This window comes from Lissotriton helveticus, chromosome 7 (assembly GCF_964261635.1).
Source record: "Lissotriton helveticus chromosome 7, aLisHel1.1, whole genome shotgun sequence".
Taxonomy (NCBI): Eukaryota; Metazoa; Chordata; class Amphibia; order Caudata; family Salamandridae; genus Lissotriton; species Lissotriton helveticus.
Genome location: NC_136068.1, coordinates 849,416,783 through 849,434,172, shown reverse-complemented (window position 1 = coordinate 849,434,172; position 17,390 = coordinate 849,416,783). Strand labels below are relative to the sequence as shown.

General features: G+C 47.1%; 1 protein-coding gene across 2 annotated transcripts in view; it reads left to right on the top strand.

Annotated features, from left to right (window-relative positions):
* RANBP17 (RAN binding protein 17) overlaps positions 1-17,390 on the top strand; it is a 1,522,743-nt gene that overhangs the window by 146,154 nt on the left and 1,359,199 nt on the right. For both annotated transcript variants that reach the window (XM_078653359.1, XM_078653358.1), the window contains exon 3: positions 12,854-12,944. In XM_078653359.1, the coding sequence (XP_078509485.1) occupies positions 12,854-12,944 (91 nt within the window). The remainder of the gene's footprint in view (positions 1-12,853; positions 12,945-17,390) is intronic.

Below are 17,390 nucleotides of genomic sequence, written 5' to 3'. Positions count from 1 at the left end.
CCCCTCTACGCCACTCTGCTCAACTCCATGCAACTCCTTCGGCGCCACTCCATGTTACTTTACTCCACTCTGCCCTACGCCACCCCACTCTGATACTCTTACCACTCCACTCTTCAACACTCTACTCAACTTTACAACACTTTACTCCACTCTGCGCCATTCTATGCCGCTCAACTCAACAACACTCTACCCCCTTCCACTTTGACACTCTAGTCCCTTTACAACACTATATGCCATGTCACTCTACTCTGCTGTGCTCTACGACACTCCACTCTATGAAACTCCATTATGCTCTGACACTCCACTCTGCTCCACGACACTCACTTGTACTCTCCGAAACTCAATCAATCAATCAATTAGGGGCTTTTAAAGTGTGCTATTCCCCCGTGAGGGTCTCAAGGCACTGGGGGAGGGGGGGCAGCTCCAGATCTGCTGAAAAGTCAGGTCTTGAGGCTCTTCCTGAAGGTGTGCAGGGTAGGGGACCGTCTGATGTTGACTGGGAGCTTGTTCCAGGCCTTGGCAGCGACGTAGGAGAAGGCTTGTCTGCCTCTCTATTGTTCTGCGGATGAGCGGGGTGTCTGCTAGGGCGAGGTCGGCAGAGCGGAGGTTTCTTTTGGGCACGTAGAATGAGACTCTTTCTTTGAGGTATTTGGATACGATGTTGTGGAGGGATTTGTACGCGTGGGTGAGTAGCTTGAAAGTCACTCTCTTCTCGACGGGGAGCCAGTGGAGGTCTCGCAGGTGCTGGGTCATGTACTCATGTTGTGGGATTCCGAGGACGAGTCTTGCTGCTGGTGTTCTGGATGGTCTGGAGTTTGTGTAGCAGGGATTTGTTGATTCCAGCATTGAGGGCGTTCCCATAGTCCATCCAGTCTGCTGGTTATGAGTGTCTGGGTTACTGTCTTTCTGACTTCGGTGTGGGGGGGGGAGGGGATCCACTTGAAGGTCTTGCGGAGGATGCAGAGGAGTTGAAACCGGTGGAGGGGATGATGTTGATCTGGCGAATCATGGTGAAGGAGGAGTGAGGGAGGAGTCCCGGGCTTGGTCCGTTGGGGTGGATGGGTTTTCAAGGGCGTAGGACCACCAGGTGTTATCCCAGGCATGGAGGAGGGTCGGAGGACCTCTATCTTCTCCGAGTTGAGCTTTAGGCTACTGTTGCCGATCCAGGCTGCAACCTCTTTCCTGGAAGCCGAGTCTGGTGTCTTCTTGCTACTTCGTGAGGGAGAGGATGAGCTGGATGTCGACTTAGGATACTATACTGAGCCCATGCTGTCTGACGATGGCGGTGAGGGGTGCCATGTAAATGTTAAAGAGCGTGGGGCTGAGTGAAGACCCTTGGGTACTCTGCAGTTGATCTCTGTGGGTTCGGAGACGAAGGGTGGGAGTCTGATCATTTGGGTTCTGCCGGCGAGAAAGGGGCGAATTTAGTTGAGGGCACTTCCCCTTATGCCGGCGTTGTGGAGTCTGGCTGCATGAGTGCAGTGGGAGATAGTGTTGAAGGCTGTGGAGAGGTCTAGCAGGATGAGGGCTGCGGTGTGGGCCTGATCGAGTAGCACGTCGATGTCGTCTTTGGCGGTTTTGGAGGGCGGTCTCGGTGCTGTGGTTACTGCGGAACCCAGACTGGAAGGAGCCGAGGATGGCTTTCTCTTCGATGAAGGTGGTCAGCTAGGCGTTGACAATTTTTTGGTTGACTTTGACAGCGAAGGAAGGGAGAGAGATGGGTAGGTAGTTTTTCAGGTCCGTCGGGTCAGCCAAGGGTGTCTTGAGGAGGGGCTGAACCTCTGCCCGCTTCCAATTGTCGGGGAAAATGCTGGATTCGAAGGAGCCATTGTTGGTGCGGCGTAGTTCTAGTGCTTTGGTGGTGGTGGCCCTATGAAAGATGTGCGGTGGGCAGGGGTACGTGGGGGCTCCTGAGTGGGTGCTCTTCATGGTCGTGGTGGTATCGTCGGTGGTGACCGGTGTCCAGGTGGAAATGGTGATCTGGCTGTCATTGCTGGGAAGGGGGTTTGATTCTGGAGTCTGTTCGCTGAAGTTGTCGTAGAGGGTCTTGATTTTCAGGTGGAAGTAGGAGCCAAGCTTGGTGCAAAGGTCCTGGGATGGCGTGACGTCCGTGGCTTTGCTGGGGAGTTTGGTGAACTGCTGGATGACGTTGAGGAGTTCCTTTGAGTCGCTGCCGTTGGTGAGTATTTCGTTCTGGATGAAGGTCCTCTTGGTGGCTCTGAATTGATGGTATTCTGTCATGGCGTTCTTGTAGGGGTTCTGGTCCTCGAGATGTCTGCAGTATCAGCTGACTTCTTGGAGGTCGGTGATGAACCAGGCGGCCTTCCGTGGGCATTGTCTGTCGGGGTGGCGGAGGGGTGTGAGCTTGTCTGCACAGCTGGTGATCAACCGGTGTAGTTCCTTGCCTGCGGAGTTGGTGTCGGTCGTGACGGAGAGGGCGGGTCTTGAATGAGGGTGAAGTTGAGGTGCTCCTCTGTCCAGAGGGGCTGTGAGGTGTGGCTGAAGTGGACTTTGGTCCCTCCTGCCAAGATGGGGTTGAGGATGTGTCCGGCTTTGTGGGTGGGGGTGGTGACAAGCTGCTTCAATCAGAAGTTGGTGAGGTTGTCCAGAAGGGCTGTGGAGTCGGGGTCGCTGCTGTTGTCGAGGTGGAAGTTCAGGTCTCCGATGAGTATGTAGTCCGTGGAGGCGATGGTGTGGGGTGCGTTGAGGTCGGCAATGGTGGTGGTGAAAGAGGTGCGAGGCCCTGGTGCTCTAGTAAGTGAGGGTGCCGCATAGCGTTGTCCTGGGGCTGGCCTGGATCTGGAAGTGGAGGTGTTCGGTGTCGGAGAGGGAGTTGCTTGTGCTGCAGGTGGAGAGTCGGAGGGAGCTTTTGTGTGCGATGGCGAGTCCCCCTCTTGTATCCGTCAGGAATGACAGTGGCAAAGTCTGGGGCGGAGGCGGCATTTGTCCAAGTTGCCGTGAAGAAGGCAACGTCTGGCGAGAGTTTGTCGAGGAAGTCTCAAATCTCTTTAGAATGCTTGTGTAGGGAGCGCACGTTGAGGAGGATGCACTTCATGGCTTCTGTGGTGTGGGTGTCCGGCGTGGGTGCGACGGTGGAGGGGGTGCTGTGGATGGTGAAGGATTGTCTGCAGTGTCTGCAGGAGAACTGGCCATGGGTGGGGTTCGGCGTCGAGCACTGGCAGTTGTTGTTACTTCCGGAGTTGAGTGTGAGGAGGGCAGCGGAGTCGTAACGGTGGGAGGTCGGAGATCCAGGGTCCCTGGCGCTGGTCGCAGTCGGGTCGCGGACGGGCGCAGACTGGATTGCCTTTCGTGGCCACGTAGCGGGTGCCATTAAATAGGGAAGGGGGAGGGAAGCGGAGGTATTAGCGGGCACTGTCAGGGGGAGGTGCCGCTGGGGAAGCAGCGGCAGGAAAGGGCACGGAGAACAATGGGCACAAGCAAAAACAGGACAAAACAGGCAAAAACTACCGAGATGCAGGGGTGTTAAATCGGAAAAGAAAACACAGGCAAAATAACAAGGATGAGGTGCAGACAGTAATAAGGTAAGACAGAAAAACGGTTACAAAAGACAGAAAAACGGACACAAAAGATAGAAAACGGGCACAAAAGACAGAGAAAGACAACAGCGGACCAGCAGAAGAGCAAGGCTCTCCCACTGGACCACCAAGGATGAAGGCGCAGGCAGGATCCTGCGGGTGGAGGAGGGCCTCAACACCTACCTGCACTGGGGCAGCGGCAGCGTCACAACAGCGGAGCTGCTGGGGGAGAGGGCAGGTCTCTCCCACAGCAACTCTAAAACTCTCCCCGTACAACTCTAACTTTTAGCCATGCTCAACAGCAGCCACACTGGTGTACAAACATTGGCAAAGCTAATAGCTCTTGTATAGGTGAGACCTATAGGCTTTAATAATTTAGTGATTATTTTAAGCAATAAAAGACCCCAAAGTCACGTAATCAGGATAATCTTCAATTCACTTTAGATTTATAATGACCTCATTGGGCATTCTGAGGCCTCAGATCTCTAGATGAAGGTCGTGGAGATTCATTGTGTCGATCACTTCTTTTGTAAGATGGCCCGCGCTTAGGAGCTCTCAAATGACGCTCCCGGGTTTTGGGTCTACTAAATTGGTAGATATACCATATTTACCCAGCCATCCACCACGATCACGCAACTATCCTGCAACCAATCTAATTACTTTCCTCAGAAATAAGCTTGCATCGCTTCTTACCTGTCTGGAGACGACATTTGACGACTTGTCGTTCTGCAGACTCGTGGACCGACTCCTCGCAGGGATCGGATTGAGGGGAGCCCCCTGCACCCCTGGACTTGTGGGCTCTCCAATCGACTATTGCCCCTGATACTCACTTGGCTTGTTGCCTGACCTCTGCGGATCTTGTGCCCCCGATCCTTCCGGCTGCCTCTCTGGTGACCTCTGCGGATCTTGTGCCCCCATTCGCTCCGGAAGCCTCTCCGGTGCTCGAGGTCCCTCGAAGTTTAGGGGCCCCAGTCTGAAGCCGATTAGAGCTCCGTGGGCCGCCCTGTGCCCTGCTGCCTCGTTTCTGCTGACGCACGATCCTTATCCTGGCCGGACGAAACTGGATGACCCGTGGGCTATTATACCAGGCTGCTCTTCGCTGTGACCTGACCCCCCGTGGTTAGTCGGGACGAGTCCTCTACACCTTTGGACCCTGGCTGGTGTGGCTCCTCCAGCGACTGCCGCCCTGATCTATTCTGGGCTGAAGACTCGACCTCACCGCCGAACGTTAACTCCCACTCCTCTCGGCGGCCTCTGAGGCGCTTGAGGACCCTCAGAGTGGTGTGTTGCTGGGATCGCTGGCTGTGGCTGGACGGAGCTCCATGAACTATTCGGTGCCCTCCCGCCCCAGGTCTGGTGGCGTGTAGTCCTTGCTCTGCCTGGACAAGGCTCACTGGCTGATCTGCGCCCCACCGGCATACTCTGCCTCGATCCTTGTTTTAGACCTGAGACCTCCCTCCGCCTTTCCTGCTGCTACGGCCGTCCATGCTGGCGACACTCCGTTTCTTATTCTGCTCCTCTCGCAGCACTCCGACCTTCGCTGTACCGGAGCCGTACGCACTGCCCCTGTGTTTGAGCAAGAGGAGCCAGGGATCCTGACCGGCACTTCGCCCTCCCTTCCTCTGATTGTTGCCTCTACTCTGACCCCCTTGGGGGGCTTGAGGGGGCTTCCGCACCCTACCTCTCCGCTGACAGCTTGGCCAGTTCCCTGCCTGAAACAATTCGCTCCCCCAGAGCTGTGCCGCATCCGAGGTTCCGGCCTAACGGGAGCCTTGCTGTGTCCAAGATGGCTCTCTTTTACGGGCTAATCTACTCGCTCTTTGTCTGACGACCCCTTCATCGACTGAATTACACTTTTTCCGTCTTGTGTACTCTTCTCAGACATGCTGGTGACGTGAGTTCTTTTTCTGACATGCTGGATATTATTTGTATCTCTCTCTCCACCTACAGTACCTTGACTTCCCCCTGAATGGTTTGTTTTTCTTGTTTCTCCTAAAATGGTTTCCTTTCTTCAAGAATTCTCCAAAATGGATGACTTCTCTTCAAACTCTACAAAATAGAGAATGCCGCCGACCCCACTCTATGTTGTTCTTCAACAGTACTTATGTATCTGGTTTTCGGTGAATCTTATGTGACTCTATTTTCTTACTCTAAATTCCACCGCCTATTAACTTCTTGGTCTCAGTGATTTATCCATTTGTCTCTCTAACTCTTTCTATATTTATGATTTTGCATTACTCTCTCTTCCAGTATTCCCTCTCCAATTTAGACATTCCTCGCTCTCGCAAGCATTGTTTTTGTTTTATACTGACCTGCTCTTATTTGCCGATTGTCCATCTATCTGATCGCAATATTTTCTGCTGATATATTTATCTGCCCCATTTTACTGATTGTTAATCTATTTGATTTGCTCCATGTTGTCGATATAATTGTCTATCTATTTGATCTGCTCCATTTTGCAGATTATTAATTCCTTGTGTGTGTACCCTACTCCTTGTCTAGCCCCCTTATTTCTACCCCCCCACTCTCCCAGTGCCCCCCTTGGTTCCCAAACCTCCTATCCTGCTCTAGCACCCATTTCCCAAACTTCCCTTTCTCCACTCTCTCTCCCTCTTACAATTACCCAACATGCCCCCTCACAGCCTTGACCATCACCCCCAGGACCCTACTCTCTCCAAACATGGTCCCAACTCATGGACTATTCTCTACCCCCCAATCTCTCCAAACATGCTAAGAAAAACTTCAAACATAAAATCCTAATCCGTAACCCTGAAACACTCATTGTTGATAACTACCTCAACCTCACCTCCGCAATTATAACCAACTACATCTTTTGCTCCAAACATCCTTCCAAAAGGAAAAGCATCTTCCTACAACACCTCCCAATTTCTAAATCAACTAAAATCCCTTATGGATTCAAAATATCCACCGCCCCCTCCCCTGACTTCCATGGTGATATTGATATCTCCATCTTCACAACAGGTAACATCGTCATACAAGCCACAGTATCCCACCTTTCCATCTTCGAACACCACTTCAGCATTATGTCTCTCCTCCTTGACCACTCTACGCCTAATACCCCTTCTCCCCAACAATATAACGCCCCTCCAACCTCTCTCCCCCTTCCCCCTTGCTCCACCTCCACTCTCAACCATCCAGCTAACACCATCCTCCAACCATGGATTTCACCTTCACCCTCCCTGGACCTCTCTACAGCAAATGAGATCCCCCAACCACCGTTACCTATTTGTCATCCCCCTCTAATTTCCCTCTCTCCTCCTAACTTCCAGAACTCACACTCCTCGCACCCCTCCACTAAAAACAGTAGCCCCCAATCCCTGCTATCTACTTATCACTCCCCTCACATGATCCCTACTCCTCCTGACCCCTCAACCTCTCTCCGCCCCTCCCAAACACTCAAGTACGCCACTGTCCTTTCCCTTCGATCGCCTAACACAACTCCTTACCCCCTCCCCTTCCCCAAAGCGAACACCCTCTTCTCCTCCCCATCCCCCCTATCCTGCCCCATCAGGCCCTCCCAACTCTGCCTCCAAATCCTTTATCCCAACCCCTGATAAATGCACAACCCTCCCCACCCCAATATATCCGCTCTCCACTCACTCTATGCCCTTTTATCCTCTCTGATCACATCTCCGGAAGTTCTTAACCTCCTGTCCAACCTTGCCCAACCCCTCACACCTAACAGCCCCTTCACCCGTCACTCCACACCCACTACATTATCTCCCCCTCACACATCAGTCCACCCTCTGCAACTAACCCAGACCATTCCCTACCCCCAGACCATTCCCTTCCCCCCCTCCCATGCCCCTTTAGTACCTCCCTTTACCCTAATTGCACCGAGCCTACACAACATTGAACTCGACCTATCTAATTTGATTTCTGAACCCCTCTAACCTAACAGACCCATCACCCCTCACTCCACTCCCACTACCTTATCTCCCCTTCACACATCAGTCCACCCTCTGCAACAAACACAGACTACTCCCTACCCCCCTCCCACGCCCCTTCAGTACCTCCCTTTACCCCTATCGCCCTGAGCCTACACAACACTGAACCTGACCTATCCAATTTGATTACCAAACCCCTCACACCTAACTGCCCCGTCACCCCTCACTTACTACCCTTTCTCCCTCTTCACACACCGATCCACCTCCCATCACCATAATAGCCCAGACCCCACACAGGATTGAACTTGACCTATCTAATTTGATTACTAAACTTTCTCAATTCAGAAAGATGTTATCCTCCTCTGCTCCAGAACCCCCCTAACCATAAAATCTCCTCCCACCCCCACCCCCAAAATCCCCAAACTCCAAACACAATCATTGGAGATCAACTCCTCTTCGCTGCCGTATACATAGACCTCGCCGCGCCTCGAACAATCTCTCCCCGTCCGACCTCTCTGACCTATGCAACTCTTACCTTCCCAGTTTACCAACCGCCAATCCTCCACTCCCCTACTCCCACATCCCTGTTATCCTAGGGACTAATAGAATCCCCTCCTCCCCCTGACCACCGCCCCAACCCACATCGATCGATCCACTCTTGCCCACCCACCTTATGCAACCCCACCCCACTTACATGTTTGCTTGTCAACTGTCGCTCCGCAGTCCAGCATGCCACGGAAATCTCGGAAACTATCCTGAGTGAATCCATTGACATTGCATTCCTCACAGAAACCTGGCTCAAAGACCACTCAACGAGCATACTAGACCTACTCAACCCCCCCCTTGATACTCCATTCTTACAAAAGATAGACCTGACAGAGTTGGGGGTGGTCTAGCCATTATCTTTAAAAATGAACTTCAGCTATCCCTTGTCAATAATGTTGGCTACTCCTCCTGCGAATACCTGGAAGCTGAACTGACAACTAAAAATTACCACCCAATTTGTCTACACAACATATATCGCCCCCTTGGAGCCCCCAAGCCTTTCATCGAGGACTTATCTGAGCTCCTGACACAATCCTCATTATCCAACTCAAAAAATCTATTTTTTGGAGATCTTAACCTCCATTGGAACGACTCCAATGATCTTACTATCTCCCTCCTCAATAATCTACTTGAGATCAATGAACTCAAACAACTATGCCTGTCCCCTACTCACACTAAAGGAGCCATCCTTGACGCCATACTTTCCAACGAAGATCTGGCCTCCATGACTAATATCGTCCCCATCGACTGGTCTGACCATCACCTTATACTGTTCACCATTGCTACCACTGCAAATCTCCCCACCTCCAAAATCATCAGACCTAAGAAATTGACCAGGAATCTAAAACATATCCGCCTGGTGTTCTTGAGTCTAAACTCCAAGCTCAACTTCTTCTCAATCCCCCCTCACAAAATGCTAATGAGCTCACTGAACAATTTACCAATACTGTCACCGGTATCCTTGACCAATTGGCCCCGCCTAAACTCAAAAACCAAAGAAGCACCCCCTCTAACTCTTGGTTTACTACCAAGCTTAATAACGAAAGACGTACTTTAAGAGAACAGTGGTTCTGCCACTCTCAGATTTAAAATAAAGAACCTTCGTCCAATTCTATCTCTCTATAAAGATGAGAACAATCAATAAATGAAAAATAAATATTAACTTATATCCAAACCAAAAACGCAAAACTCATGTATTCTATTTCATGATATGTTTCTTTATATTAAATGTTTAGAAAGGTAAGTGCAAATAATTTAAATACATATATATATACACACACACACAAAACGATTCTTCTACAATGACATTAAGATTTGTGACATAAAGTGAACAAAAACATTATATATATTTACATATCACAACACATTATACACAAAATACATGAACATATACAATTTTTTTTTAATATATAGACACAATGTGACATTTTTTAAAACAAAAGTATCAGCCCAGTCGGTAATTAATCTTATTATTTCTCTGTTGGTCTGGGTGATCATTAACACTTGGCAATAAAGCGTCGACGTTTTGACCCCTGAAATAATGTGCGATATTATATTCGTCTGGGTGGGGTCTTCTTCGGAACTAGCTAGATGGTCTGTGTGTGGCCTTTGTAGGGCTTCCACCCTGTCATATGTTGTGGCCCGGCAATCCTACTTGTGCGCTGGTCAGTGACCTGACCCAGATATCTGTCCTCTGGTCACTTCGAAAAAGATTACTCTTGGAAAACAATTCCTCTGGCGTCTGGCGCACGGGGTTCCATGGATAAATCTCTTGGAAAAAAGGAAGTGACTTCAAGGGGCCTTCCACCTCCACAAGCGACCCTCGCAGTGGTATCCAAGGGTAATTAATCTCCTTTGGATACTTCTTGGGTATTACACGCCTCCTGAGCGGATGAACGGGAGGCTCTCGTCTACCGTGTCTGCTCTCTCTTAAACAGATAACCAAAGACGGTCTCTCAGACTGTCGTAAAGAACCTGGAGACAACATCCCTCTCCCTCCCATCTTGCACTCCTCAGACGTGCTAGATCTACGTACCAAAAACACATCTTCAAGAAAAAGGCATCCTTCTTCCACACTCAATTCGATCGTGCCAAAAACAGACCTAGGGATCTCTTCAAAATAATTCGAAACCAAACTTCTCCCGCACCTCAAAATCTGATCCAGATGTGAAGAAATGTCCCACTTCTTCTTGGAAAAAATAGCTAAAATTGATCAATCCTTCCTTCCCACACAGCTCCCCTCCAACTCTCAATGCCAACTTGTCCTCACCGCTAATTCCTACGCCACATCCCCTCCACCTGTTGACCCCTTCTCTCTTCCACCCGTTACCCTACCACTCCCCAGCGACTCTCCTCACCTACCTACTTCCCCACCCCCCTAACCACTCCTCACACCCATCCCCTACCACATCTCCTGAATCCAACTCTCCTAACTCACAATTAAAGAATAGTGCCTCTTTGCTCAACTTCCTCCCCATGACTAAGCTAGAAGTCCTTAAATTAATTGGTAATCTTAAACTGTCTTCCCACACAAAAGACCCATTACCCTCTAACCTTGTTCCTGCCCTAAAGCACAACATCAACCCAAACTGGACCACAATCATCAACACCTCTCTCTCCACTGGCTGTGTCCCCACCTCCCTTCAACTTGAACAAATCTCTTCCATAATCAAGAACCCCAATGCTGACCCCAATGACCTAAATAATATCCGCCCCATCACTAACCTCTCACTTCTCTCAAAAGTTCTTGCAAAATGTGTCCTACTACAACTAGACAAACACATCGAAAACCTCAACCTACTCGACCCCTTTCAATCAGGCTTCAGGAAAGGCTGCAGCACCGAAACGGCAATGCTCAATGTTATCCATAACATCTACCACTCACTTGATAATGGCGAGACTTGCCTTCTTATCCTCCTTGATCTCTCCACTGCGTTCGAAACAGTCAACCATTCAGCCCTCCTTAACGTGCTTAGGACCTGTTTCGGCCTTAATGGTATTGCCTACAAATGGTTTGTCTCCTACCTACAACACCGAACTCAGCAAATCAAAATTCAAAACTGTCTTTCTAACCCCACTCCTGTCTCCCTTGTAGTCCCCCAAGGATCTATTCTCTCTCCCTCCCTCTTTAACCTGTTCATGGAACCCCTCACCCTTAAACAAGCAGGCATCAACTACCACCTCTACGCCGATGTCACCCAAATCTATTACTAGATTAAAACTCACAATGACATCCTACACCTGAACAACACCCTCACCAAGATCCAAATCTGGTTCCATTCCAATCATCTCAAACTTAACCCTAATTAAACCGAAATCATTCTCTTCTCCCCTAAAAACAACCCTCTTCCTGTACAATCCTGGACCTCTGACCTTAGCGCACTTAACTGCTCACTCACCTTGTCCAACTCCGTCAAATCTCTGGCTATTTTTATCGACAACACCCTAACCCTTAACGTCCACATCATAAACTCTGCTAAAGGAGCCCTCTTCACTCTCCGTCCCCTCAAGAAAATCAAACCCTTTATACCTACCGCTGATTTTAAACTTGTTGTTCATTCACTTTTTCTTTCACGTATTGATTATGGTAACGCCATCCACAACGGAATCCCAAAGGTCCACCTTGCTCCAGTCAAAGCTGTGATCAACCTTGCAGCCAGACTCATCACAGACGTTTCGATTGTATATCCCCAGCTCTCAAATCTCTTAAATGGCTCTTAAATGGCTCCCCATTGAAGGCAGATCCGCCTACAAAACTGCCTGCATTACTCACAAAGCCCTCCACCAAAACTCTCCGCAGTACCTCGCCAAGAAACTCCTCATTGAAGGCACCACACGAACTCTGAGAAGCACCATCACTATACTCCTAATCCCACCGCTTCATAAAAGAAATCCACACAATCACGCTCCTTCCGTGGTAATGCCCCTATCATCTGGAATGTCCTCCCAATAAACCTGCGCTGTAACCCCTACTATTCAAGCTTCAAAAAAGACCTCATTATCCATTTCTTAAATGATTACTGGGGATCCTAACCTATGACCTGCACTTGATCTCAAATCACCATGTTATATTTGGCCAGTAAAACCTATCCATTTCCTGAACATCAAAATTACCTGCAAATGTATAGTTTTTGCCCGTTTACCTATTTGATTTGTCTATCCGGCATGTTGTCTTCATTATTCCTTATCTACTTGTATGCCATATTGGGGGTCCTAACCTGTGACCTGCACTTGATCCCCAATCACCATGTTATATTTGTCCAATTATTTGTCAATTTCCTTAACATCACCTACCTAATTACTTATATGTATACGTGTATAGCTCTTGCAACTGTTTATCTATTTTTATTGGTATATTTTGCATGTTGTTTCATTATCTTTTATCTACTTGTATGCCATGTTTGCTTTTTATCATCTTATGTAAAGAGCTCTGATACCTCTGGGTCTAGCCAGTGCTATATAAAACTTTTAAAATAAAAATAAATAAAATAGATGGAACACCAGTGTGCCTTGCAGTATTATGATTCCTTAAGCTGCAATTATATCATAAACCCTTATTCCCTCCTTTTTAGCCCTTTCCTTCTTTTGTCTCCACAAGTCGTCCTATAAATAACTTACTCTAACACGCTTGTTTAAAGGAATGGCTTGCAGAGATGGCTTTTTGCAAAAGTGCTTTGTGCTGAGAGGCTCTTTAGTACATTTCATAAAGTGCAGGTGAAAGAGGAGGGGGTAAAGTTGATTTACAAAGAGCTATTGCATCTTTACTTTGCTAAATAAAAAGATTGAAACAAGTGCTAGTTTGATAAAATGAATACTTTTCTTTTTCTCTCAGTTCTCATAAAGCTTTTCTTCTTTTTTTTATAGTCATCCTATGCGCAACTCCTCGCCGCAACATGCCTTTCAAAACTTGTCTGCAGAGCCAGTCCCTTACCAATTGAACAGAGGATTGACATCCGTAAGTTAACTTTATTCCCTTATAACAACTGTACAGAATCCGTAGAAATGTAGGTGCCATCAAAATGTCAAGTTTTTCCAAATGTGATAAAAATAGAAACATATGCTCTCAATAGGGTTGGGCCCGTAAGATGAACCTGTAATTCGATATGGGCAATTATAGATTCTGTGGGGTACAGTGTTTTTCTGGGTGTGGTGTTAATACATAAATCACTACGAGTGCCACAAGCCACAATGGGGGATAATGCAGTAATACTGCATAGTTTCCAGGTTCTCTGCTGCATATCGCAGAATATTGTGGTCTTTCAAACACACAAACGGTGATGGGAGGAATGCTTGCAATTTGTCTAACCATAGATAGTCATTTGCGGTAGCATTTCAACCCAGTGTTCTTTTGCCCACTATTCCACCTTAGTTTGGATCCAGCAATATCCAAATAAGTCTTCACCCTATCCCGAACTGCCAGGCCAGGTACTCCCTAAACCTAAACACATTCAACCCAAGACCGGTTTCGCCCTGATTGGGGCTTGTCAGTCGGGTGTAGCTTGGTTCCCTCGGCCCAGTGAACGTGGGACCCACATCTGGGCATACCCTTGCGGTTATGGCAGTATTTATTGTGATGTTTCCCTTGCACTAAATTCATTCATTGAGGAGACTAACAGGATTAGTGTGGTAATTCTGCATAAATTGTGATCCCACTTTGTTTGCAAATGCCTGCACCGAAATTTAGATTACCTGCCTCTTTGGAATGAAAGCCATGGTTGGCAAATTTGTGTTGCAGCTGTATCTTGAGCCATGTACCAATCGATGCTCAGTGCAGTTTAGAATGAGTTCTAGGCTTTGGAGAAAATGTGTGTTCTCTAACTGTTCAGCTTGCTTTCACACCATTGAATTCAGTTGATCGCAATGGAGTTCTTCCAGTCAGCCTAAAGCTTTTTCTTTTCAGCACATGACGACCTATCAGGTCAATCTTACTTTAAAAAAACACACACTCATGACTCTCCTGTAGTTGTCTTCCTACTCTACCATTCTACTGCTGACTGATTTTTCCTGTTCACTACCCAGTTTTGCAGTCCTGCTTGCTCCCCTGGACTTTTAGCACTGCCTTTACTTTGGTTAGCCCTGCCTTTACTCTGGTTAGCCCTGCCTTTACTCTGGTTAGCCCTGCCTTTACTCTGGTTAGCCCTGCCTTTACTCTGGTTTGCTTTCAAGCCCACCTCAGTCTCAATACACACTCTGCTATGCCTCCCTTCTTGGAGATCTGGTTCCTCCCAGCCATATGCTTATTTAGGATATTTAGTATAGTGCTGCCCTTTCAGAGGGTGATACTCCTGAAACTTGCTTTCTCTCGGTAGATACTGGAGTCCATCACTTCAGGAAGAACACCCAAAACACAGCATGACATGGCACAAGATGAAAAACAAATTATCCAGAATTTCCTTTTTTGTTTCTTCCTCCCTCACTTTTCTGTTGCTTTTTGGGATGGAACTGTTTCCTTATTTCACCAATGTGGTGTTACACCCAGACTGCTGATGACACATTGGTTTAGATCTAGCACCTGAAGGACCCGAGGTCACTAAAACAATCAGTTTTCAGAATGTTGCAAACTTATGAATTCCTGAAAGCAGTTGCAACAATTTTCTATGAAGGCAGTTTTTCATTTGATTTGTTTCAGAGCTTTTAATTAATAGTGAAAAGCGCTATCTCATGATGTTACTCTTTGTTCGCTGTTTATTTTATTTTTTACATCTGTAGAGCGCTAGGGATTCATTGCATATGTTTATATTTTAACTGTTTCTGTGATATTAATGTTCTTGATAAACAGTGAAGTTTATCAATCCCTTCATCTGCTCTGTAGCTTTAGCTTCTTCATTCTTCTGTTGTACAAGGGTCATCTTTGTGGTCTAGGCTATTATAGTATTCTGAGTACTACCCCAGAGTTTTGTTTATACTAATGTTGCATAGTGAGCACCTAAGGCCTGCCAGGACACTTGGGTTGAATTAAATTGGCCCAGTGTCCTTGCAGAATTAGTATGTAGCCGGTGACTACAGAATAAGTGACGTTTGTGGAGATAGGTGCATTATTTTCTTTTTGCAGAATTAAGTTAATGACTGAGACTTGTCCCTTTGTGGTGAAAATTCTCCAAGATATTTACAATACTATTTTGTGGGGGAGGCAAGTGTAGTTTATCATTAGGGCTCCAACCTTCGTCCTATTTTCCTATTACACTTCATCCCCTCCTTGTGCACCCAGTTTTGCATACAAAATTTGCAGGAATGGCCTTGTCCGTCTAGCATTTACATTCCTAATCTGTTTTACTTTCGTCAGGATTGTTAAACTATAATTAACCTATGAATACGTTTATGACACTAAATACTGATCAGTTGTGTAGTTCTGTATCTGCTGTGATGAATTGTGGAGTTGTGGTTTATATAACTTTCAGTGCCAAAATGTTCTTTAGTTTACCACTTGTTCCTGCTGAATCCATTCCTTTTTGATGCTATGATCTTGGCACCATATCTCTTGCTGGTCTAAAATATCACTTTTTTAGGTCGAGCCTCAGCAACACTCATGCGCTGTTTGCAAGACATGCTGTGTTCAGTCTAAAGGCTTTAAGCACACCCATCTATTGCCATTTGTTCTTTATTGTGCTTGTCTTAAATGCTTGCTTTTTATTGGTGTGTTTTTGTAAATGTCCCTTCTCTGGATGCTTGGTTCAAACCCAGGCTATTTTACCAAGTTATCCTTCTGGTTGGCCATCGCAATGCGTTCACACTTCCTCCTGGTCGTCCATCATGAGTTCACACAGCTTGGTTCCCTCCAATGTCGCTGCTCCCAGCTGCACAGGTCTAAGTAAGTTCTCCGCGTTCACATAGCTTGTTCTTGTTGTTAGTGAGAAGCATTCGTGTTTTGTTTACTTCGCTTCCTTTGCAGTGTGCTTAATCTTTCCTCATGGACACCATTCCCGCTTGTTGTTTACTGTAGGCACGCCGTGTTACTATTTTATTTTAGTCTTTCTTGGTTCATGTCCACGAGAATGTGTATGCTTGTGTAAACCAACTTTAATTAATAACATGGTTTTGGAGCCCACACGGCTTGGCGCTGTGCTTCATACTTCATATCATTTTTTTGAAGGCACGGGAGCCAACGCTGAGGTTTGAACCTGGTTTCCCAGTTCCAAAGTCCGCAGCTCTAGATGTTATGCCACATCCTGTAGGCATTTTGAAAATAACCCTTTGCCGCTGTCAGTGTCCCCTGTGAGAATGCAGGCGATGCCAATAATATCTCACCAAAATACACCCACTTAACCTTTAATTGAATTTGTTTTTAGTCTATTCCCCTTCTCCGCCTCCTCGAAATCATCAAAGTGTGCGACACGTGCTAGATTAGGGAACACGATTGCAGCGAAGTGGATGTTTTATTTCTTGGACACAAAAAACAAACAAATGGAACGGTTGCAAGTATGGGGGAAAGGTTGGTGCAATGTCAGAAACAAACGACCCTGTGAAATGTCGGTTGTACATTGCAGGGAGGCGACACGTGTTCTGTGCACTGTGTACTCATCTCTACACAGTGCTGTTTAGAAGTAGACACCAGCCCTCTCCGCTATGCTGCCGCCAACCCCTCTTAGCATCACACTTCCTCCTTTGACGTACCCTAAGCGCTATTGTGGCTGCCTCGTACCCGTAGAAAATAAAATAAAATAAACAATCTCATGAAATGTTGGATGCGTTCTGCTCCGCAAAAACTTTGTATTTCCATGCACTCATTTCTAAAAAGAGAGAGGAAGTGTGACTTGCCATAGTGCTGAAAGTCCAGAGCAACTTGCCACCTTAGATAAACATTGCTGCAGCAGCATTGTTAAACGGAACACCGATGTACCAGAGGCAATGGTGGTGCTGGAAATATATAAGTATATGTTTAGTTGTTTAGAAATCTGTCTCATCTATTTGATAACAATATCTAATTACATTGCATGCCATGAATTCGACCACTACCATTTAAAGATGTAAAGCAATCGCACATAAAATGTCAAAAGGTGATGTATTCCATGGCTGGTGTATAAGGGTAAGGGTGCAAGGCATACACGGTTCAAGGACTCTGAACCATGGCCACCACTTACCATGTTCCACAGAAAACCTTTTTTAATGTCACCCTCTTTTGTTTGCAAATCATATTTGTTAGACCTGGCATCCTTGGCATGGTTTCCCCTGACTTTTTGCCTGTACATCCTGTGTTTTTGATGCTATGCTGGATTTCGTTTGCTGGTTTAGATGCTTTGGGCCCTTTTCAGAGGGCAAGTGCTCCCTGTGTAAAATATTACAGTGATTGGTCCTCCATGATTGGCATATTTGCTGTACCAGTAAGGTCCCTAGTAAAGGGCACTGTGTGTGCCAGGGCTGGTAACCCAAATGCTACTAGTGGGCTTGCAGCACTGATTGTGCC